A 26,266-nucleotide genomic window follows, 5' to 3' on the forward strand; every position below is an offset into this window, starting at 1 on the left:
TGATGCGATAGCATTCGTCATTCACTGTTACATTGGCGCCAGCCTTGTTTTTGAAGAAATATGGACCGATGATTCCTTCAGCCCATAGGCCGCACCAAACGGTTGTTTTCAATGGATATACTGGCTGTTCTTGAATGCCTTCGGATTGCTCTTTAGCCCAAAGCTAATTGACGTAGCCATCAGGGATGAGGCCACTGAACACCATAAGTTGGCCTGAGCGCGCGATGAACACTTTTCACAGAGCGTCGCTTTTCGTAAAAAAATTGTTCGATTTGTAAACGTTGTTGAGGTGTAAATCTTTCCATGATGAAATGTCAATAAATATTGAAAAAAATTATGTATGTAGTTTGACAGTAGTCACACGTGATTTGTCAAAATACCCCTATTGAAAAAAGTACTACTCCCAGTCTGATCCCCTTTAAAATTCAAAATAAACAACAAAGCAAATTTAATGAATGGTCGTCATTTTTTTTAAATGGAAAAAAAATTGTCAAAAATCGTCGCGTTTTTGAATCTATTCAAATTTGAACTTTATCCAATTTAAAAATTCAATGAGCTATAACTTCATGTAAAAATTAAAAAATTTGCATACTTAATTTTTTTCTAAAAATTCAGCTTAAAAGTTAAAAATTTTGATGAAAATTTTTAAATATTTTTTTTTTAATTTGCACAAAGTTTGAAACTTAGATTTATGTGGTTTTTGTAGAAGAATATTTTTACATTTGTAAGAGTATCATTTTTATAAACAATTATTAAAATTAGAAAAGAACCAAAAAATCGTGAAAACTTGTCAATAAGTTCCTGTACTGTGCTTGTGATCTGTGCTATAGTTATGAAACGCACTTTTTTCCTTAGCCAGCAACATATCTACTTAAACAGCTCTTGTAATAATACCGAGGAGATCTTTCTCCATTTTATGAATAACTTGACCTTTAGAATTTTTTTATTGCTGACTGGTCTTGTCGTTCAATGTGATTGACATATGGTATACGGTTTCCATTCTTACAAATAATAATACATCGGAACTCATTAACCACTACTGGAAAGATCAATATCACCAGTCAGTCTGCTTGTCTGAAGAATTAAAAATTTTACCAAATTTGGCATAAGTTCCATAATCACTACGATCGTAATTAATGGTGATCATGCTAGACTACATACATATTTATTCAACTCCAAATTATTTTATAGCAAAAATGACTCAGCCAAAGTTGACTTGCACAAAAGCAATAAATTTCATAAACAGAAATAAAAAGGAAAACTTTTGGTGTGGCATTGAGATTAAAATCGCTAAAACGCAAATGCTTAACTTATTTTTTAATTTGCTTCTGTGAAGTTAAGTGTCAAGCGCTGGCAACTCTGCAATTGTGTTGGTAGTGTTGTTGGTGTTGGTATGGTTGTTGTTGTTGTTACTAGCAATTGCCGGTATGTCACTCAAATTGCACATTAAGTGCGTTTCATTTAAGCGCATATTTATTTATTACGCGTATTTATGCTTGTGTGGGTGTCGACGCGCACAAATACCAACATATAAAGTCAAGTTAAAACTAACACATACACATGCCACTACAAAATGTTTAAATAGAATTGAGTTTTGTACTGTTTTCTTTTTGCTTTGACTTCCTCTCCACTCTTATGCTGGATCATTGTATAGGTGTGTCCGTCTGCAAGTCTGTTTGTATGCCCGCTTGTTGCGGAAGTTTTCATTTACTTTATGGATATAACTTCTTCCTTTGGAATTATGAATATGCATACGGATACAAGAAGTGTATGACAACAACAAGTAACAACCGGTACAATAATAGCTAAGTAAATGGCAAAAAAAGGTGGAAAAATTGAGTTAAACTGGCGTACCAAACAAAAAAATACTATATGTATGTAATATAAAGTATGCATTTATGGAAATACTTTTTGACGGCATTTCTGTAGTTGACTCTGCACCGTTGAATTTGACGCTGCTATTTGTTGTTATTGTCACATTTTTGTTATTGTAATACAACATGTTGTTGACATGTACTCAACTTGAGTTGTTGTGCGTGAAGTTAGTGAGAAGTGAGCAATACCATGCCAGGCGCTGATAGCGAAGGCACTTGAGGGGGATCTAGCCGTTGGCGTCGTCATCGTCATCGTCATCACCGTCGCCTGCGAACCTGCTGATGATGGCTGTTGATCGCTGACGTTAACGCTAGGCGAGGCAGCATTTGTGCAGAGGTTGTAATGTGCGTTGCCTATTATACCGGTGCGGTTTTTTCACTAACAGTTTTTATTTGTTGTTGTTTTTTTGTTGTCGGTATGTGCGATTAATTATCGGTATTGCACCGCGTGCTCACTTCGTGCGCTTCTCAACCCAAATAACCCCCTCTTGGTTTCCAGCAACACTTCTCCTTTTTTTTTCAATACAAACAATAGCTTTGTTGTTGTTTGTGTTTAGCTTTGGTTATTGGTCATTGACCTGCGTTACGCTTGTAACAGTACAACTCGCACAAAACACTGCTTCTCTCCACCTCCGACTCCGCCTTCGCCTTCGCCCACCCCCTCCGTCTTTGTTGCCTCTGCCTGTTGAATATTGTCGTTGCTTGTACTCGTGAGACATGAATGCAATATTTATTAGGGCTTCTCGGTGCACAAGTGCGTTTGTGCGCCTATGAGCCGCTAATGGTTTTGCCTGTCTGTTGTTTGTGTCTTCCCTCTTGCGTACATAAGTACTATAGAAATATATGTATGTGTATATACATACATATATACAAATACATCACAAGGCATTGCGTTTGGCTCCCTCCAGGCACCCATCCTTGCGCACTGAGGTTGTTTTTTTGAATGTTATGTAGTACAACTTTCCTATTTGAAGCAAATAATCGCTTAACAATTTTTTTTCGCGTGACATTTATTACTTCAATGCACTGCTGGCTTGGCCTCTATTTTATTATACTTTCTCCCTTTTTATATTATAATTTATCATTTCTTAACAAAATTGATCATTTCTTATTATTCACCTGACTCCAAACTTCGTATGACAAATGCGCACTTTTCTACGAACTTCCACTTTTCACTTGCAACACCTTTATGTTTTCAAATGCTTTTTATTTTATTCAAATTAATTGAGTTAAAATAAACTACAAAACCATGCTAAATAAACGCTGTATTTTGCCTCTCAAAGTAATTAACCTTAAAAGCGAAAGTGCTCTATTTTAGCGTGGCATGGCGTGGCGGCTTTTTTTTTATCACAGTATAGAGATCTCAATATCAGATTTCTAATGACAGTTTTTTATGAATTTTTCCTACAAATACACGTAATCCACCATAGGTTAGTTGCTTTATCAAATTTATAAAAAAAAAGCTAAGCAGCAGTTAGGTACTTCACACAGTATTGTGCAAAACATATGCAACTATTGTACATTGTTCATTCAATAACATTAGGTTAAACTTAATCTCTGGCGATCGGTTGCGACAAACCGTGTTCGTTGTAAACCTGGCTCTTGGCTGCATAGGCAAAATGTCGTGACCTTTCCAATAATTTATTTACTGTGGTTTTCTACCAAATTAATATAACAAGGGCTGATCCACACCATCACCTGATCCTAATCACCTACCCTGGCAGAAAGCAAAATAGATTAACGAAACCAACGCAAGACTGAGTCTTGTCGATGCCCTATTCTCCCGAGTGGAGTGAACAGGAAAAAAAAATCCACATCATAGTGCTGGTCAGGATTAACTTTCGGTTCGTTCTCGGTGTGGTAAAATGATATCATATTCCCATTATACGATCTGACGCAAATCACGCATCAATCTTGTATGTATTTGGCTAATAATAATCACACCAGGGACCATGCCAGTTCAAGTTGGCACTCGCTTATAAAAAATTTCTTGGAGACTGCTGGTGACCAGAATAGGATCGGATTCGATTCAAATTCAAAGCTATTTTGGGGTCTTTCAACAGGATAGCGATCTGAAACACACTTGTCAGTGTATTGAGTGTGGCTGAATGATATGAAAAATCGCAATACTTGATTGGCCGGCCCAATCACTTGTGTATTGAGTGTGGCTGAATGATATGAAAAATCGCAATACTTGATTGGCCGGACCTATCCCTTGCCTAGAAAATCTATGGGGTACAATTTACTGTGTACATTTGCATGTTATAACACTGATTTGAGGTCTTTATAGTTATCGAAAACATAGACAATAATTTTAAACTCGAAAAAGTTCTATGTCAAAACCATTTGAAGAGGTAATAAAAAATGATTGAAAAATTATGAATTATTGGCCGCTGTAGGGGAATTGGTTTCTGTGTGATTGTCAGTCGGTTGCCTCGGGTTTGGAACCCACAGTAGGAAAAAGTATTCTAAAAGTGGTCGCCCATTGGGTAGGCAACGGCAAATCTTACGGATTTCTACCATGAAAAAAGTCCTTCATAAAATAAAACCATCTGCCATTGTGAGTCGGCATAACAGTGGGTCTCTCCATTTGTAGAACAACATCAAAACGCGCACCACAAAAAGTAACTCGGAGAAGTACCAAGCAAAGCATGCACGTGCCGATTCCACAGTCTGACAAAGTTTAACTTTTCAAGCCGATGGCCTTTATCACTAGTGTCTTTTCATTTTAATATTACTATTTATAGTTATATCACTAGCAAATAAATAAAATAACTTTTTTCTCACCCTTGAGAAAATCGATATGTGTGCGATACTATAACTCAATGGTAGCAAATCTGTTCTTTTAGTATTTCACCTATCCTAACATAGTGATTTTTTTAAAGGGCCCCAAAGTTTCAATCAGTCATCCCAACATAAAAAAAAGTGTTCTTATTCTATAAAATTATGTAGACAAATGGAAGAAGGTGTCACCTTGGGCTCAGTAGGCAATTGAGAAGTAGAGTTCTCTCCCTTGGAAGATCAACCTGACTACCTAAACTAAGACCACATGGCGTACAAGCATGTACGATGCCACCAGCAGATGAGAAAAGTTTGGGAGCTTTCGAGAGAAAAATTCTCCGTAAAATCTTTGGTTCCCTCCGCTTTGGTGAGAAGTATCGTGTACGGCAGGTAAGCGTGTAAAACTACAGCGCATGAACGAAGGTCCAGCAAGGCGAATCTAAGAAACGGTACCCCAAAAGAAAGACGAGGAAGGGAAAGACCACGTCTTCGTATATTTTCCTAACAGTCTTTGCAAATAAATGTGCGTTGCTTACATTTTCGTCCTTAATAAAATATTAAAACCATTACTTTTCTGAAAACTAGTTAATTTTAGTGGCAAGATATTATTTTGGGGGAACAGAATTCCATTAGGAGCTAAAGATGGGCCACAAAACCACAAAGTTTTTCACCATTTGCGCAAAAATAAGGTATTTCTTTTCCCTCAAACTAATATACATACATTCTGTCAAAAAAATAAATCTTTTGGCTGTAATGTTGGTACAACTGTCCTCTAAAGTTTGAGCGTGATCTGTCAATTAGCTTGTTTTTGGCATTTAATTATATCAGTTAATCGCAAGTGTGCTCTGCGATTTTCACTATGGATAAAAATATCGAACAAAGATTTTGTCGTAAATTTTGTATTTTGAACGGGATTTCGTGTGGCGAATGTGCTTTCTCAAAAACACGGGCCTACGAGTGGTATAAGGGTTTTGCAGAGGGCCGAGAAGTCATGGAAGATTTGCACCGATCTGGTCGCCCATCAACGTCTTCAACAGATTAAAACGTCGACAAAGTCAAGGCAATGGTGCTGGAAAACCGTCATTTAAGTTTGAGGGAGGTAGCTCGTGACCTTTACGAGTCTCACGAATAAATTCGCAACATTTTACAATATCAATTCGGCATTAGACGCGTGGCTGCCCGACTCGTTCCAAGAATGTTGAATTTGTTAAAAAAAATTATCGGAAGAAGGTGGCTTAAAACATGTTGGAGAAAGTGAATTCGGACCCAACGTTTATCCATAACAGTTGATGAGATGTGGATATATGAGTTTGGCATGCAAACCAGTCAGCAGGCGGCTGAATAGGTGAATGGCGCTCTCCACATGAGCCGAAACCCAAAAAACCACGTCAAAGTGGGTCAAAAGTGAAAGTCATGCTACTCGTTATCTTTGATTATCATGGTGGTGTGCACTCGGAATTCGTTCCAAATGGTTCTACGGGAAATAAAGAATATCATTTGGAAGTTATGCGACATTTGAGAGAATGTGCGGAGAAAACGGCCCAATGGCGTAATTTATGTAAAGAAAACTCGTGGACCTCGCACCGTCTTACGAGGCTCATATTGTGAACAATTCCTTAACTAAAAACTCAACAAATATTATGGAACAACCACCGTATTCACCGGATTTAGCCCCCTGTGACTTTTCTCCCCAAAACTTTAATTGCCACTCCGCGGACGCCGCTTTAAGTCAATAGAGGCCATTGAAGAGAATTCGCGAAGGAGCTGAAGAAGATCTCTTCAAACGCGTTTCAAAGGTGCTCTGATGACTGGACTAATCATTGGCATAAGTGTATTGCTTCGAATGGAGCCTATTTTGAAGACGACAAAATAAATTTTGATGGTTAAACAATTATTTTGCGTTTTACTGAATAACTCATTCTTTTAATATAATATCAGTTTTTGTATTTTTTTTTCATTGTTTGTTCACTTCAACCATAGTTTTTGTTATTTTTATGTTCCCAAATATAATATTTGTGAAATGGGTTCAAAAACGAATTCAGAAATTAATAAAAATAGTTCGCTGTCAACACATAATTTTTTGCGCATTACTATAAACAATATCAAACCACTTCTTTTAGCTTTCCATGTTGCTACTTTAATTGATAAAAAAAATTCAAAATGTTGAAAAATTAAAAAAAAGTGCGCTTGTGCTTAGCACTCGCAAGTCTTTGTTGTGAAACCTATTGTCTTAGTACTTTTTCTACTAAACACCAACATTAATTGCAGTTTAGGTTTAATTACATTTAAACATCGCATTTTAATTGTTGTATCAAAGAGCGAAGTTAGCTCTGCTTTTCTAACCTAACAGAAAATGTTATTTGAACAGTGATACTCGTAGCAGTACTCGCAGTATGAATGCGAAGAGTTTCTTTAAGAAATGTACTTTCAGGCGTAGGCATCTCGTAATTATACAAATGAAAGAGGGATCATTAATTATGTTTTTTATGGTCGAGTTTTCATACGGAAAATTGACTTTTATATTTTCTGAAATAAACGAAGTTAATATTCTGTTTGTTTGGAAAAAACAAATGCAGCGGCATTCCTACCCAATGAACATCTTAATATTTTAACAACTTACGTTTTAAGTAAATTTTTGAAATCATTAAAAGTAAATATTTTCATTAAAATCTTTTGAAATATTTATAAATTTATGTAAGTTAGTATATTAGTTGCTATCCCCAATAAACTACCATAAACATGCGCACACATCTATAAACAACTTTTCTCATGTTAAAGCCACAACGCAACCCGAAAAACTATTCGGAGAAAAGTAGGCTTTGATAGTGATTTTGTAACCATAAATCCTGAAAAACTGTTTTCAAATAAATATAGAAAAATTTAATTTACATACATATGTAATGTATAAAAAGCTGGAATAAAAGGTGAAATCAAAAATTGAGAAAACCACTTAAATTTACCAACTTAAATATCAAGACGCGAAACCCAAGGCGGTCAAGGATTCGACTTAATACTGACTTGTATTTCAAAATATCTTCTATGCTTCAAAAATACTTCTCACTTTCGACAGTGCACCAAGTTTATTGATATGACAAAAGTGGGGAGCGTTTAATCCCAAGAAGGTCGTTCCGTCTCTCGCGCTTCTGTGATAGTGTCAGCCGGCATTTTGGTGAGCACCGCAACTAGTAGAGCAGGCACTTCGACTGAGGGAGCCAGTTGCCGCAGATGACCATTTGCTTCAAAGTGCTTCGTGCATATTTTTGATTGTTTGTTGTTCGGATTCGTGTGCATACATGATTCAATTATTAAAGGTTTGCTCACTAGTGACATTCGATTTTTGACACTCCCTTACAAAAGGTTGTATTTAAGAAGGTGAATAAAGGGGAACAATTTAAATCCTTTTTGGTAAAAATGGTAGCAAAAAAGTATTTTTTTACTTAAATGGAAGCAAGCAACGATCGGTTTAAAAAATAAATTTTAATTATTTTAATATTTGAATTTAAATAATGGTACAAATAGAAGTTATTAGTGGAAGGTCCCAAGTCTGATATTAAAACAAGAAATTATTTCATTTAAACCAAGATTTTATTTTGCGAATTAATTTTTAAATTTAAAACCGATCACGAAGTTGCAAAGTTTTACCAATATGAAACTATTTCGTTCAAAATAAATAAATAATTGGCGCCTACAATTCTGTTCTTAGCCGAGATCCTCCTCCTATTTGTGACATGCGTCATATTGTTCCACAAATGGAGGGACCTACAGTCTTAGGCTGAATCCGAAAGGCGGATGGTTTTTATGAGGAGCTTTTTCATGCTGGTACTGTACTTCGCTAAGCCTCCTCTGGACACTTCACCCATCCATTGGAAGCAAGTTCCGTCAATACCAACTTTCTTACAATGAGATCTGCAATGTTATCGATTGCATCGGCACTATCCCATTATTCTCCCTGTCGTAACTCTTTGGGAAATGCTCTTTTCAAAACATGAATTCCTTCTAAATCACCACATCATAAGAAATAAAGCTTTTTAAATTCTCCTTTTATCGATCTCGGATTACCTCAATTACTCTATCATGTCCTGACTTAAGCGGCATGTATTCCATGTCATACTACTATAGTCCTGGACATACCGATAAAAACTCTTTAGCGGGTTGTTGCTCGTAAGCAGACCATTTTGAAAATGAAATGTTTTTTCTACAAATTTTACTTTTCCTCCACTTTTACTAAACATTTCTAAAGCTAGCAACCCAGTGTATTGCTAAGGGAGCTGATTTGTCAAGAGGGAACGAGAAAGCTGCTTACTGAGCAAACCTTTTATTATTGAATCATGGTGTGCATAGATCCAAGATTTCTCATTTGTTACGATCTTTGAATTTTGTCAAATTTTTTTTTTCCTCACATGAAACTAGCCAGTTTTTGAACTATTGTCAAATTATTCAGTACTCAACGCGAATAAATCTGTTGACGGCCAAATGTTCATGCAATATTAAATGTATGCTGATCCTATCAATGCCCTGGGATGCCTATCTCGCGCTGTGTCACATGACAATGGCACACACACCGTTTTGGGAGGGCTTTCAGGATATTTATGCTGCCAGAATCGATGGTCATTTTGGAACTCGTTGCATCAGCCTTTCACGGTGGCTACGTGGGATGCTTCAACATCAAAAATCATCGTCTAAAATCCTAATAAATCATGACCCGAAAATGTGTACGTGTTAATTCCATTTTCTATGCGAAGTGGATTTTTCAACTAAAAAAGAACAAATAAAGCTCGTAAGTGAAAACGATATATGTAAATTTATGCTAAAAAATATTAAACTTTTCAATGCAAATATCGAACTACAGCTTATCACACGCATTGTTGCAAACGCGCAAAATATAAAAGGCAACCTTCGTATAAGATCATTCCTTAAGCATTTTTCATGCCTGCAAGTTCGCAAAGACTTCTGCTTGAAAAACACTAGCAGTATTCGGCAGTTTAAAGGCGATAGATAAACTGGCTGATTTAGAGAAAACCCCTGCTACGACTCCCGATTCTATCTTGGAACCGTCAGGGAAGACAGAGATGCAAGCTTCGGTGCAGATGTTCCCCTCGATCCAATCCTGCTTTCTGCCACAAAAAATGCTTTTAGGCGGCTTTGACGAAATTTATGCTGTAGCGAAGTGAGATTAAATTAAGAATTCAACACACGTCAGCTCGAGATTATGCTTTATCACCAAATGTCGAACCCGGTTGATCGGTACACTGTTGTTGGCTTGATCCGCATCGCTAATCATATAACATCATCCCGCGAAAATGTTCTCGATTTAATCTAATTTGTTGACTAAGATGAATTTTTGAAGTAACTGTAAAAACATAAATAGCACTCGTGAAACGCTTGACAATGAAAATATCAGATTTGACATATTCACATTGGTGCTACCATATCTCAAAGGCAAAGCAGCAGCCTACCTATGGTTAAGTTTGGTTATGAAAATCTCTGAGTTCATCACCAATTTCTTTTAAATTTGGTTTTATGGTATGTAGCACTGAAGCGCACTGATACCATTATGAGACCTCTAACAGGCAGATATCTACAGCCAGCCAGAGCTGTTGATATAATGGAGGAGATTGATTGGATTTAGGTTGGCGCATTGCCCTAGGCTGTCGAAGAAATGAGCGCCCAGTGACCTTAATCGTCTAGCTGCCAAACCCGGACATTTGCAGAGAAAGTGCTCAACAGTTTTCTTCGCTGAAAGGTCCCCACAGCTTCTGTAGTGGGGGTGAAATGGTAGCCCCAGCTTTTCCGCGTGTGTGCCGATCGTCCAGTGACCGGCAAACACAGCTACGAGTTTGGAAATTGAATGGCGACGAGTCCAAAGGACTTTCTGAGTCCTTCGTATATCGGGTTGGGGCCAAAGGGTTTTCGGAATAGCACATGAAGAAACGAAGTTCCATCTTTTCTGCGTTTTCCAGAGAAATAATTTGTGCAGTTCCCCTTTAACAACTATCAGGGGTATGTCGATGACCGGGTAGGAGGTCTGTGAAACCAATTCAGTCCCCTTCCTGGCAAGCTCATCAGCAATTTCATTTCCCTCAATGTTCCTATGTCTTGGAACCCAGATCAGAGAAATGTGTCCTGCACACCCAAGAAATTTGATCTCCTTACAGGAGTTTACTAATTTCGTCCTGCACCATGGCGTAGTCAGAGCCTTGATCGCGGCTTGACTATCGGAGAAAATGTTAATATCTCCTTCGCTCCCGCATTCCTTAAGCATTTTTCATGCCTGCAAGTTCGCAAAGACTTCTGCTTGAAAAACACTAGCAGTATTCGGCAGTTTAAAGGCGATAGATAAACTGGCTGATTTAGAGAAAACCCCTGCTACGACTCCCGATTCTATCTTGGAACCGTCAGGGAAGACAGAGATGCAAGCTTCGGTGCAGATGTTCCCCTCGATCCAATCCTGCCTATTTGGAAAGATTGCCCTAGCACGACCCTCAAACTCTAGTTTGCGACCCTCAAACTCTGTTCGAAGTTCGGAGAGTTCGGTGTTAACTGCCAAAAAATGCTACCATGTCTCTTGAGAGATTGCCTCCAGAGGCCAATCTCCTTTAACCTGATTGCACTTTGAGCTGCGATGGAAATAATGGAAAAGTCGATGGGAAGTAAGTGCAAAACGGCGTTCAGGGCAGCACTGGGGCATGCAGTCCTTTGCACCTCCTCCAGTTTAGTGATATTATAGCCATTCCGAAGAGCTTCCCACCAAACCAGGCATGCATACGTTAAAGTTGGCAAAACCAATGCGTTGTACATCTACAGTACGACCTGTGACTTGAGTCCCCATTTTTTTACCGAACATAGATTTCCAGGAATAGAAGGCTATACTGGCCTTCTTTGCATGGTATGCTCTTTCATACTGACTATTTTCGCTAGTTTTAAATGAGTCATACCACCTACTTTTTTATTTAAATTAACTTCTAGGAACTTTAACTTAAGTTGTGCCTCCTATAGCAATGAAGTTCCATCACTTTACAGATATCCGATGGTTTTATGGAGAATATTTGCCTTAAGTGATTTGAATATTTTATTGATTTCTTCTTCTGTCTTCTTCCTCTCTTCCTTCATGTGTTGACCATATTGAGTTCAAGAATTTCTCAAATACTTTCCTAACGCCTAACTTCAATTATTAAGAATTTTATAAACGTGTAAGGAATCGGTACTAATTCTATTAAAATTTAAAATATAGCAGCAGCTTTCATAGATTGTACAACTTCTAATTTTGGTTTGCCCAACAAAAAAAAAAATATATATTTTTAAAGTAATTAGTATTCAGATGTTTCCGCATGTGCATTTCGCTCTTTCTTTGTTACTTCTTTTTAATGAATTCTTGTTTCATGTACACAAAGTGTTTGTCATCACCTGTCGGCATGAAGTAAGACTGCCGAAGAATGGCTTTCGTCTTTCCTTAATTACATGCACTCAACATGATACTCATGTATGTTTGTAGGTATATGAGTACCTACTATTTATAATTTGAAAACCAATTTTGTATTTTTCTAGTTTCTTACCCGATTCCAAGAAGAAGAGCTTCTTGATTTATTTATGATTTCGAAAAGTGTATTCGCCTATAGTGTCGCAATTCGATACATAGCTTTGCAGCTGGGGGTGCTAAATGAAATGTCTGGCAGAAAGTTGTTGTTGTTATAGTAGTTCATCAAGCCTTGCTAGTACGGTATAGTCACCGGCCATCATCGTTTATCTAACGGTAGGCCCAGGTCGCGCGCTATATCGACAGATTGTGTCCAAACAGAAAAGGGTGTTAGGTGAGCGAGTTTCAGGAGGTATGTAAATATTGTTGATGGTTAGTGTCGCGCGGGGTACCTTAACATATCCTGTCTAGTGCACTGAACCTCATCCTTCTGACAGAAGGCCTGTTACATGGTTATAAATGTGGTGCACCCTACCTAATTTTGGGTTTAAGATTTTTTTTTTGTAAATTGTCTAAAGCAAATAGATCTCATCTTTCTGGAAAAGTTTTTGTAGCAAATATTCAGTTGCAAAATGTAGATATAAACCCGCAGTAGTAGTAGACGTGGCATTTATCTGTATAATAACACTGTACGACAGTGATTTTATACTTTTATGGAGACCTAGTACAACTTGTAGGTATAGTAAAACTAAGAAAAATGGTATAGGAGAAATTTCCAATACACCCCCAAAATCTCGTTTTATGGCCATAAAACCGTTTTTCAGTAGGTTGATGTGAAGAATCACTCCTAACTTCGCCAATTTCTATCCGATTTCGAATTTGTTTTTTTAGTTCGAAAGAACAAAAACAAGCCTTTTTGACAGTGTGTTGACAATTTTTCTGAAATGACAACTGACGAGACTGTAGACGGAAGTATTTGGAATTTTTTTATTTTTTCTCTATTTTTTCCACTTTGACATAATTTTTACGATATTATCCGATATTGATGATTTTTTTTAGTACACTACTGTTATAGTAAATTTAATTGTAATTGAATTAAAATTAAAAGAGTTGTGTGAGTTTTAAGATTTTTTTTTTTTTCTAATTTGGTTTGTAGGTATAACTTACGCTAAATGGGAATAAGGACATGTTTTGATGCGTTATTATAGATACGTAATATTTATTGGAGTATATATGTATACATAAGAGTACACTGTACTGCTTACAACAGAACTGGTTAGAACTTACGAAAATATCTGACATATTATAGCACATTTTTTTCAATAGAAATATGGAAAAGCTTCCAAGTGTACAAAAGAAGCTTGTTATTATAATTTAACCTTATTAAAACGTCAAAGCTGTATTGTTTGTTTCATTGAAATTCAAGAGATATAAATCAAAACGTTGCCAGAAAAGTCGAATTTCTCAATATTCTCCGATGATGTGGCATCATCAGCCTTATCATAAACCAGATGATTGTTATTTTTATAAAACGGACGTAAACTGCAGGAACTGAAGGAAGTTCAACTCATTGCTGATTAAACCTGATGATGAAGAGTACTTTCCGTCTGGTTCTAAGTCTTCAGAACGACACATTGTATTAAATTCAGATTTTCAGGATCTTTCTCGTGATTTACTTCGATCGGGAAGACAATCTGAAACGCTCGCTTCTCGATTTAAACAATGGAATTTAGTTGATGACGACTTCAGATGAATGATGATGATCGAATTTCTTACAGAGAAGTATTCAAAACTGATGAAGAGAATGACAAATGTACCGTACCATACTAAACTCCAAAGGGCCGTTTCCAATGCATTTTTAAGTTTGGAACCAGTTCCGTTGTGTACTGCACCGTAGCGCACCGTACCATACCGTACAATGCTGCACTGCACAATACTCCAATAAATATTATGTGTTTATAATGACACTTGTTATCATTTTCATGCTTCGATGCCTACATACCAAATTAGTAAAAAAAAAAAAATAAAATCTTAAACTCACACAACTCTATTAATTTTAATTCAATTACAGTCAAATATAGCTCATTCGACGCAAAATTAAATTCACTATAACAGTAGTGTACTAAAAAAAATCCTCAATATCGGATAATATCGTAAAAATGATGTCAAAGTTGAAAAAATAGAAAAAAAATAAAAAAATTCCAAATACTTCCGTCTACAGTCTCGTCAGTTGTTATTTCAGAAAAATTGTCAACACACTGTCAAAAAGGCTTGTTTTTGTTCTTTCGAACTAAAAAAACAAATTCGAAATCGGATAGAAATTGGCGAAGTTAGGAGTGATTCTTCACATCAACCTACTGAAAAACGGTTTTATGGCCATAAAATGAGATGTTGGGGGTGTATTGGAAATTTCTCCTATACCATTTTGTTTAGTTTTTCTATAGCCATAAGTTGTGCTGGGTCTCCATAAAAGTATATTAAATTTTTTTTTTTTGTCACACAGTGTAATAGTACTACGCCTTCCGAGAGTTGTTGGAAAAGTTGGTGGCTTCACTCTTGTAGCTGACCACCTGAGTATTTACCGTGAAGTCAGTTCAGTGCTTTCTTTATGTTTTCGAGTTCTTTTCTATTAATACGTTGCCCTTGTCTGTATAATTTGAGCACCGCAGAAAATAAGTAAACAGTTGCTGTTGTTGTTTTAACAACATAAACATTTCCCATAAATATTTGATGAATGTCGTTGATCCGGGTCGTTAAAGTATCGTACAACCAAATTTCGTGGGAAAGGAAGTTCAATGGTGTTGAATTGTAACTTCGAGGTGGTCAGTTGACATCTCCAAGAAGACTGTTAGCACTACTACTTAAAATAACACACTATCCTTCTGAAATCAAATATTATTCACTGTCGTGTCTCCCATATCCGCCAGCAATAAGGCTATGAGCACCACCGTCGACCAAAATTTGTTTCCAGCGGCATTTTGGGGAAAAATGTGCCAATGTTAAAATACTTTCAAAATCTGTCACACATTTTAACTCTGTGCAATTTTTCGGCATTGAATTCATTGGTAGGCTTTTTCGATTCCCAGATGTGCTGAAATGAAATTGTTTCACGTCAGAAAATATGATTTTTTCGCTGAAATTGCAGTCTTATTGAAGCTGTTAGAGCCAAGTTTTAATTTAAAAACGACTTCAATACCTCTGTGCATAGTTCTTCAGAGAATGGCAGGGCTAAGATTGAGTTTCTATGATCTGCTGGTGACGGGAACTGTTCCGCATTAAAATTTCTGTTCACAAAATTATAATGCCTTTTGTCGTATACAGGTTAAAATACAACTCGAGTTTAGTTAAAATCTCCAGACCCCCGAACAAGTAGTATTATTTTACATATATTTGGCGCGTATATCAAGGTGCAGGGTATTGAATGAATTTTGTATCTAACACATTTCTGTAGCTCTTACCGAAATCTCTATGCAGAACTCTGAAACTGATGACCATATCGTGTATAGTGCAGTCACCTGGTAGTATTTCCAGCATGGCATAAAAACTGCTGTCACAAGGAATAAAGCGTTTTCTACTTTGTGTCTTCCAACTCATGTCTTATGGCGGCTAGCGGTGATTTGAGGGTTTGTTTTTACGAAGACATAAACCAGCCAGATAGAGTATTTCTGTTCTCTAGAGGACCGGATATTATATCATTGTCTTCGTAAACAGATGTCCATGGCAAGCCCTTATCCCTCCAATTAAGATTGACTTGGCTCCAAAGGGCTATTTACTTGCCAGTTCTGGTTACTCCTTACTTGCTTGGATTTTGGTTCGATGTACGAAATACCACCATTTACACGAATATACGAATCAAATAGAAAATCTGTACATAGCAGCACTTGAAATGAAAATATTAATTAGACTAAAAAAAAGGTGAGTCAAGTGCGGGGTATTCCGAGCATACCACTCGGCACATGAAGTTTCTGGATATTCACTGGTCTTCCCAACGGCACGCGCGCATATGGCTTATTGCTACATACGAGGTGTGGCTACAAAGTAGCGGAAATGATGCGGCAAAGCGTTTTATTTGTACTTCACTTTTTATTTACTATTAACTTCAATAGTTCGTCCCTTGTCTACTCCTACAACGCGCCATCCGATCCTGCTATTGTTCGAAACAATGTTGGAAGTCTTCTTCTGTTGGTTACTTCAAGATTTGTGCTTCTCTCTCGTGTATAGCCCCCTTCACAGTTGTAATGAGCTCACATAATTTTGATTTTAATGCAATCATCTTTTCATGAATTTTGATTTCCGCATTCGAGTTTGTTTTTTTGTTTTTGGCCTCTATATTGGGCTCGCTATAATGAATTGTGTAAAGAGGTGTATGAGGTGGTCTACAAAGTGGTTTTCTTTACCCATGTATTATATTGAAAGTGACAACTCCTTCCTGCTGGATATCTTGAACTAAAATCAATACTATCATATATCTCCGCTCCGGTGGCATCATTGACCCATTTTTCTTTCGAAATGCTGCTGGAAACGCTATTTCGGTCAACACTGAACGCTACAGAGACATGATAAATCATTTTTTATTGATCGAAATTGAAAGCATGGGCCTGGACGATCTTTGATTTCAGCAAGATGATCCGCCCTACCTAATCATTGAGCTCCAAGTTTGGTAATTGGGTTGGCAATTGTGTCGGTGATGTTACTTGGTCATTTCGAAACTGTGATTTGTGCCGTTAGTTTTTTTGTGGGATGCCCTGAAGGACTGATGCTATCCGAATAATTCATTAACGATTCAGGGTCTTAAGTTGAATAACGAGCAAGCCATTCGTGAGATAAAACCAGAAATCGTTACAAAGATCGTGGAAAACTGAGTTAGTAGGATTCGCTACTTTGAAGGCAGCCGAGACAGCCACACGAATGAAGTCGTGTTTTGTAAATACTGGGAATGTTGTCAAATAAACCTATAATATAACGAAAAGGAAATTGTTTAAAATTCTTCAAAAAGAAAACATTAAATGAACAACCCTTTATAGAGTGGCAGGTCCCTACAGTATTTGAAAAATACAGCTTTACCCTCAATAGCTGGCGGTTGCTGATTTTTGGTGCCGCTGTCCTTTTCTATAGCCTCACTCGCCATAAATCTCATTACATAGTAGCCCCACCTTGTATTTCTACTGCCTTAATTATTCGATTATATATTCTCTTCAGTTCTTGTTTTTTTTTTGAGCACGTTCACGTGTGCGATTGCAACAAGCCCAGCAAAATGTAGTGAAATATTGAAAAAGCAAGCAATCAAGACGTCATCAAAATAACCAAACAAAATAGAAAAACACCAACGTAATAAAGAGCAAAGCAAACCACAAAATTTATGCGCCAAATATACTGGCATATAGGTATATGTATACACGTATGTGTGTGCATACATACGAATGCCTTACCATTGCATAATACCCACAAGTCTGTCCCGTTGCCAATACATCTGTCCGAGAGATCATCCAACTTTACGTTGGTTGCCCCAATCTGACTAGTCATCATCTCTTCCCCTCTCTCTTCGATCCCTACTACTTTTGTTTACTTCTGCTTTCCGATGGCACACTGCCTGGACTGGTCAGGCAGTCGCCTTTTTTATTTAGCCTAAAATCAAATAAAGTTTGTCGGTGCATTTCTGTTTATATTTCGTGTCTGCAACTAATTGGAAAAACATTTGAGAAATGAAATCAAATTTAGAAATACCTAAAAATAATCTACATCACACAGCGCAGTATTTTGTGAATTTGCAGCAACCACAACGCGTCCGTAGCAGCTGCAACAGCAAAGAGTTCACCAAGCAACCGTGACGAAGTTGGTGGCATTCGGCTGCAGAAAGCCGGTAAAAGTCTAGGTGTTTGTGCTGTTCTGTCGTTAAGGCAATACGTCTGCTTTCATTCACTTCACAGTTCTACCTCCCATCATAACAAATACCCCCTTTATGCTTTGGGCGACCGCACTACCGCGATCGTCTAGCAATGCGGAGCGGGCGCGCACTGTCTGACTTGGCCGGGCTGACTTCAACGAGAAACCTACGCAAAACAACAACCTACCGAATTATTACCCAAAAATAGAAATGTAGTGTATACAAATCATAGGTGTTTGTTGTTATTGCCACTTTTTACTTTGTAGGATATGTAAATAATTCAAGTGAATACCTCAACATGTCCAATGTGTATGAGCCAAGGGGAATGCGCAAGAGGATTTGTGTACATTTTGTGTGTGTGGAACGCGTTGTATTTTCATCATGTTGGGCTAGGACACCAGAGTCTTGGCTCTGCGTGTTGAAACGATCAATTGAATTCATGCTCAGTTCGTAGTTCATATACGAGTACATTTCCCAATTTGGTGTTAATTTAATTTTAATCGCTTCAGTTCAAGGCGCTGAGTGTAATAAATAACAACTGCTATTTATCAGCCGAATAGGTTATTTTTATGTGGCATCGCAACTGAGGCGGATATTAATTAGTTGGGGTGGCGTCGTTTTCGACATTCCTATAAGAAAACTTTGGAAGGAAAACCGCTGAAAAATGTGAAGCTGAAAGGGAGATTCCGTCAGGAATTCAAAAAATGTTTGTACAGAGTTCTTTCAGAATTCTTTAGATGTAGACAATTTAGCAGTTACGCACTTCTGATCATTGCTTCTCAAGCGCCATAGATCATAATGTGTTCGCATGTAGTGCAATGAGATGATATCAGTAGGGTGGCGTTGGTTGTAATTCTTATAAGTGCAATATGCTTTTTTCAGAATAAAAAAAAACTTGCTTTAGTTTTCTACATTTTCTGCCGCCCAATATAGGCAGACTGCAATAGCACAAGTAGAAAAGATTACCCAGTTATAGCCGACTACTGTGTGCGAGTTTTAATTTTCCAAAGAAAGTTTAAGATAATGATACCAAATTCTATAAATTACCATGCGCCGAAAAAGTTCCCTGATCCAACAACACAATGGATGGCTCTAAGCTGTGCTTCTAGAATAAAATGGTGGGTTGATTGTTTAGAACAACTTGGAACACATAAATCGTTCTGCCTGCCAGACAATTCAGGCATTATAGGAAACTGTTGAATGTCTACGATTAAGAGTAGTCACAGTTAGCAATATTTTCATTTTTGGAGACAGTCATGCAACTCTGAAAGCGCTTGACTCTGTCACAATTAATACCGAAGCTTTAGCGAGTTGCCGCAGCCTCCTTAAGGCAAAGGCTAAGCCTAAGCGGTTCGCTTTTCTTTTGGCATGGGTAGCGGTGGCCACAAAGATAACAGCAAAGAAGGTAACAGAGGAGTTAGCAGAAAAGCACTTCTGTTCCACTTTCGCTTACCTAGTTAAGTTAGGCATTCCGCTCGCAATCTACAGGCTTATTTTAATGAAAAATTTCGTCTCGTCTGATTAATGGCGTTTAGGCGGAATTTTGAGCTTTAGTCTATTAAGGGGCTTATAGTAGAATTTTATGACAAATATTTTTGTGATATATTTTAACCCGTTATACCCCTTTACCATGAAAATTTTTGGCACTTTCTTGCAAAAGAGCTAAAATGCTTCAGAAAAAATATTTCTCAAAGTTTTTTTTTTTATATATGTAGAACTGCTGAAGATAACATATAAAGAGGTTTTTAATAAGCGGTGTTATTTTGATATTCAAAGAAAAATGCGATTTTTTAATATGAATGATGGGATGTTTATTTCATTATAAAGAGGAAGATATGCCATTAATAGTGAAAATAAGATCAGGCAAATGACCACCACGAGCACGCTTACAATATCATTTTAATGAAATTTTCTATAACCGAATTGCAAAGTGGCTACCGTATGTCCTCCATAGCCTCACGAATTCCATCTTTGAGGTTTTGAATCGACCCGCGGCTGTTGGCGTAGACCTTCACTTTCACGTGGACCCAAAGAAAAAAGTCACAAGGTGTTAAATCACAAGATCTCGGTGGCCAATTGTGATCACCTCTTCGAGAGATAACACGGTCCAGAAACTCTTCCTGTAAAAGATCAATGGTTTCGTTGCTTGTGTGGCACGTAGCGCCGTCTTGTTCAAAATAAACGTTGTCCAGGTCAATACCATCCAATTTCGGCCATAAAAAATCGTTAATCATCTCTCGATAGCGCGATCCATTCACCTGTAACACCTGTTATTGGAAAACCCTTATTTAAATCATAGGAATTTCCTATGTCGATTTATCATAAGAATGAATAAAAAGGAGGAATTTTGACCAACTTAAAATAAAATTTTAATAAACTTGCAACCAAAGAACAACGAAAGCAGATTCTGAAATTGAGAGCAGGTGGAATATCTTACACAGAAATACAAAATATGCTTTCGTGTTCAGCAAAAATAATTTCAAGTGCTATCAAATCTGTGGAAAAGCCGGAAAAAAGGGGAGGAAAACGAAAAACTTCCCTAGATGACGATCGCATAATTGTAAGGTGCTCCAAAGCGAATCTCATGAAGTCAGCCATACAAATTAAAAAAGGGGGGAACTTAAAGGCTTCTGTACGTAGAAGACTACGGGGCGTTGGATTAGCAGTTCGCAGCGCACGAGAAAAGCCACGCCTGACACGAAAACAAAGGCAAAACGTTTGGAATTTACAAGAAAACATACTTGCTGGACAGCTGGCATGTGGCGTAATTATTTATGAATTGACGAGTCTAAAATAGTTTTGTATGGTACTTGCATATGCGTTACTTATATGACCATTGTTATCTTAATATTAACCCTGAATTTCTATTTTTTGCTATAAAAAGTGTTTTTTTTGTTTTTCGTTATAATATTTGTTTAAATATATATTCAGTTAAAGTATAAAATAATATATCAATATAATATATTAATAAAAACTTTCTACTCACATCAAACATTAAAATTTTTAAAATATTTTTTGGTACTGTTATTTTCGTGTTCGCAACTATACATACCTCCTATAACTCGCAAAATGAAGGAACCAAAAGTATAAGTACCTTCTTATGACGCGTTTTTGGGATCGAACTATATTTTAGACAGATGGATTGATACAACCCGGGTTAAGCATAACAAAAAAGGCACTTCGGCTTTAAAGATCTTTAGCAGCCCAGTAAATGTTCTCAGCCCTGAAGAGGCTATACATAGATCTTAGGCTACGTAGTCGAGCTAAAATGCGTTTGGTAGCGGAATTCCTGATTACTAGGCATTCGAGTATACTTCAAACATCTTCATCATACTTCAGGCATCTCATAGTCAGCGAATAAAAGTTTCAGTAGGCAGAGCAATCTGGTGTAGCCTGTGAACGGAGCTGTGAGCGGTGCAAGTAAAGAGTTTTGCAGACTTATTCAGAGGCGCTGCGCTACATAAGTTTTGTTGCATTAACATGTGCGAAAGAGGAAGACGGATTACATATTGAAAACATATTGCTCGATCCAATAACAACCCGATAGTTACAAGGCCAGATGAATATCTCATTTGAAACTGAAGGAGGAAGAATGCGACTGAGGCGTAGTGTTTTTTAATAGACACATTAGCTATATTATTTCAAAAGCTTACTCTGTATTAGCGAGGCGAAATAGTTTTTCTTAAACATGTATTACGTTGTTTGTGTTTCGATGAGGCGAATCCCTACATATAAATCTCGCTTGCTTTTGAAGGAAGCTTCCTAGGAAGCAAGAAGATCAGTCTTCTCGTTTGCTTTTACTTATATGATTAATATCATCCGTGGCCACAGTGGCTGCTCTTTTGTGTTGGCGAAAATTAACTTCAAAATACCACGGCGTAATCTTCGTAGTTCTTTACTGTTCTATGGAATTAATTGCAAAACAGAATATTCGTGTAATGCTCCCTTGTTCGAGCCTTCAATGAATTTAATTTAATATCGAGTTCTAACTAACTTCATTATTCATCTTTGAAAAAATATATATTTTTAAATTCTAAATGCTGTATTCTAGGTTCCTCTTCCAATTTGTGGTGGACGCTCATTCCACAAATGGACGGAACTTCTACTTTACGCTGCCTTCGAATGGTAAATACTTTCTTATGAGAAGTTTTTCATGGCATAAATTTAGACTTAGGTTTGCCATTGTCTGCCGAGGGCGACCGCTATTAAAAAACAAACCTCTTTTATCATTTAGAATTTCAAGCCCACAGTTGGTTTCAAATCCGGGCCCTGTCGAATGGTAGTCACGCACAAACCCAGTAATACCTACAGTGAAAAAACGATTTCCTAGTAATTTGAACGCAGTATTCTAAATGCTGCGCACTCTGAATTTTTATTCATTTCAGGGTTATTTTTTAATGTTGGCTTTGGCGTCTATTGTAAGCGCTTCGGCTCGTCTTCATAATCATTCTAGCGTATTTCAACCTAAAATTCTCTCCATTAATGAGGTAGGCAAAAATTTGACTAATTTTAGAGAGATCTATATTTATTTTGATAGCCAAGCGCCGATTAAATCTCTGGTAGGGTTTTCACTATTTCATTGCCCGTAAATGCGAGACATTTCTTAACGAAATAGGAAAATATTTCCTCATCCATTTGATATGGCTGCCAAGTCATAGTGACATACACGGGAATTATAAGGCAGATAAAACGGAGGGAGGGTCTTACCTCCCTCTTGGTGTGGAGATTAAATGAATATTCCTCTCAATCTACAAACTGCGTGGTACAAGTAGTATTCTCACTTCATATGAGTAGTGAGATGGGTTGATAGTCTGACATGTAACGCTACAAAAAGAATTTGGCCAGGATAGAAAGTCAGGCGCTACTCAATCGGTAAAGTCAAAACGTCTCTATGTTAGTTGCTTTGATCACAGGTCACTGTCTCCTAGCTCGACCTACCCGTAGATTGAATCTACCTCATTTCGACTATTGCAGAAGCTGGAAAAATGAGGTGGGGGAAAAGTCTGCCAGACATTATCTTTGTCACTGTCCTGCGTGGCATGCCAGTAGGTTTAGATATTTCGGCTCATTGTTCTAGAATGATACTTATAACCTTAAGGATATAAGTGTACGCTAGATCATTGAGTTTGTATTAGAAATAAAATGGTTTAATAAGGAGTAGCAGGTAAACTACTACTGTAGGTCGGCAATAGTCTAAGTGAGTTGGTTTAAAAACCAACTGTCACTTCCACCTACCTACCTATCTGGGGTTCTTTTATCATCTAAACAATAAAATAAACTTTACTAACCAAACTGATATACAATTGGTAACTTGAAGTGCCTTTTAATGCGTCGTTTTTTCAATTGCCTGGCAGAGAAAAATTTGCCACTTCCGAAACTATGGCTAGACTGCATAAAAATTCATTATATTACTTAATTGAGTGCGCTTCACTTTATTTCTTTTTAAACCTAATTAAAAGTTTTATGATTTATCATCTTTTTTTTTTATATTGTATGTTCCCTCAACTGTCGAACTTTGTTGTTTTTTGTTTTTAGTTTGGTTTTGTCAAGCAAAAGAGATAAACAAGTCGTTAAGAGAGCGAAAATAATGTCTTTATTGGCATATTAAAGTCATCTGTTAGAAGGTTAGCTGAGAAAACGGTTCTTATTTTTTGAGCACGAGTAGAATGTGCGCCTATAAATATGCAGCAGCTGAGCTTTATATGTATACTGTTTATGAAAGAAACTTGTAGGTTTTACATTGGATCTTTTATGACCTTTTTTCCTACGTTTGGCAGTTTTTATTGTTGAAATTTTAGTGAATTAAGATCCAGAACACCCCTACTTATTTCTTTACTTTCTTATTATATTCAAATATCAATTTTCTCCAACTAACGAATTTTTTTATTCCTCTCCTTGCAGCCACGTCACAGCAGCAGCAACAACACCAATGACTCCTCATCACGCTCAAGCGTTGGCGTCGACGATGGCAGCGGAGACGGCGATGTTGCAGACTCATCGCATGGCGATGGTGAACGCGTTTGGCTGGTCCATCGTGGTGGCTTTTGTGCGGCACTATGTCTACCCCAATCACCCGTGCAGCGTGAGAATCACAAAGTGACCATACGATTGCTACACAATGGCGTCTCAATGATGGTAGACGAGGATGATATCGAGAAACAGAATGCAGCAGCGCTTGATTTAGTCGAGGACATTTGCGATCTAAAGCAATTGAACGAGGCGTCTGTGTTGCATTGCTTACGTCAGCGTTTCGCCAGCAATTTGATACACACGAAGGCGGGCCCCACGCTGCTTGTCGTCAATCCAATGGCACCACTATCGCTCTACTCGGAAAAGGTATGTGTGTGTGTCGGTATATATGTAAATAAATATGTAAATATGTAAAATTGCAAATGCGTTTATGGACGTCATACGCCTAACTCTCAACAATCTGCCACGCTTGCGGCTTATCTGCGCGCTGCACCACATGGCACTACTATAGTACAATGCCAGTTCGGGCTAGTTTTGACCAGCCGCGTTGATGGTGATAATACCTATAGTTGGTTGGCGTTACAGATAGGTTTTTTCTTTTGCGTTTGTGTAATATTTCTTGGCAATTTTGCATATCTGCAATTGAATTATAACACCGTGCGACAAAAATCATTTTTTTTTATCCAGGAAAGGATTCTTAAGCGCGTTGAACTATAGATTATATAGTAGTGTTGCATACTCAAGTTTTTAAAATCTATTTTTTAAAAGGCTTTAAAGTTTCAAAGGACTAAAAAAGTAGATTACTTTTCAACTTCGTTGTTCTTGTAAATAAAATTAAAAAAAAGTTAACTTCTACGTAAAAAAATTCTTGAGCTTGCCTTCTATGAAATAAAGTATACGCAATGGATACCATACGGTGGCAAAGCCAAAGGAACACTGAATCGAGTGGCAGATGGCCGACGGAACTCATTCCAACAATAGGCAAATGGGCTCAAAGGAACTAAAGGGTTTTCCAACAACAGGTGTTATTTTGGATTGGATTGCGCTATCGATAGATGATTAACGATTTTTTATGGCCGGCGCTACGTGCCACACAAGCAACGAAATCATTGATCTTTTACGGGAAAAGTTTCCGGGCCGTGTTATCTCTCGAAGAGGTGATCACAATTGGCCACCGAGATCTTGTGATTTAACACCTTGTGACTTTTTTCTTTGAGGCCACGTGAAAGAGAAGGTCTACGCCAACAGCCCCGGGTCGATTCAAGACCTCAAAGATGGAATTCGTGAGGCTATGGAGGACATAGGGCAGCCACTTTGCAATTCGGTTATGGAAATTTTCTTGAAAAGGATATTGTCCTATAAGCGTGGTCATGGTGGTCATTTGCCTGATGTTATTTGCCACTATTAATGGCATACCTTTCTCTTTATAATGAAATAAACATCCGATCATTCATATCAAAAAATCGCATTATTCTTTGAATATCAAAATAACACCTCTTATTGGAAAACCCTTTATTTCATGACTCAGTTCCTCTCGGTCACAGATCCTTCCGGAAATATCTATATCGCATGGGTAAGGTAAGCGGCTCTATGTGCATACGTATATTGCGAAGCACCAAACGAGGACGCCGAGCACAAGCTCTTTAGTTGCGAAAGATGGCACGTGGAAAATGTTTGCTCTGAGGGAGCAGATTGGTGACATGGCGCCGACCAATATAATCAGCTAAATGCTTGAAAGCGAAGACAGCTGGGATGGAGTTAAGAGATATATTGGAGACGTAATACGAAAAATTCAAGATAGGCCCGACACACTATAACAAAGCGAAGCTTCACAGACAGAGACATACGAAGCCTATATCATGAAGCTGGGTATAGGTATGGTGGACCTAGACGTGGGTGAATAGAATTGGCCCATTTCATGGACGCCATTCTAGGCCCTCTCGAAGTAATGCAGAAAGTAGTTCCGGGAAGGGGATCACCTGGCAGTGCAACAAAGCGATGCCTCACAGGCAGAGACATACGAAGCCTATAGCATGAAGCTGCCTAAGAATATGGTGTACACAGACGTGGATGAAAGGAACTGGCCGATTTCATGGACGTCGTTCTGAGCCCTCCCGAAGTGATGCAGAAAGAAGTTCCCGGAAGGGGTCCCCCAAGAAGAGGCGGAGAAATTGTTTTAGTGGCCACCCCACACAGCGCAGTAGACGACGGTCGCATTAAGTGCTAAGGCACCTCACCCACCAAAAAATCAGAAAAAGAGTTTACACATGCCATACAAAACTTATATATGTCCTGGCGAAAAGTTAACAAAAAATTTAATTGCTGGATATATATGGATATATT

General features: G+C 37.7%; 1 protein-coding gene across 7 annotated transcripts in view; it reads left to right on the plus strand.

Moving 5' to 3' along the window:
- LOC128870262 (unconventional myosin-XVIIIa) overlaps window positions 1–26,266 on the plus strand; it is a 255,787-nt gene that overhangs the window by 80,698 nt on the left and 148,823 nt on the right. For all 7 annotated transcript variants that reach the window (XM_054112870.1, XM_054112875.1, XM_054112865.1 and 4 more), the window contains one exon: window positions 23,855–24,289. In XM_054112870.1, coding sequence (XP_053968845.1) covers window positions 23,855–24,289 — 435 coding nt within the window. The remainder of the gene's footprint in view (window positions 1–23,854; window positions 24,290–26,266) is intronic.

The sequence above is a fragment of the Anastrepha ludens genome, chromosome 2, assembly GCF_028408465.1.
Source record: "Anastrepha ludens isolate Willacy chromosome 2, idAnaLude1.1, whole genome shotgun sequence".
Taxonomy (NCBI): domain Eukaryota; kingdom Metazoa; phylum Arthropoda; class Insecta; order Diptera; family Tephritidae; genus Anastrepha; species Anastrepha ludens.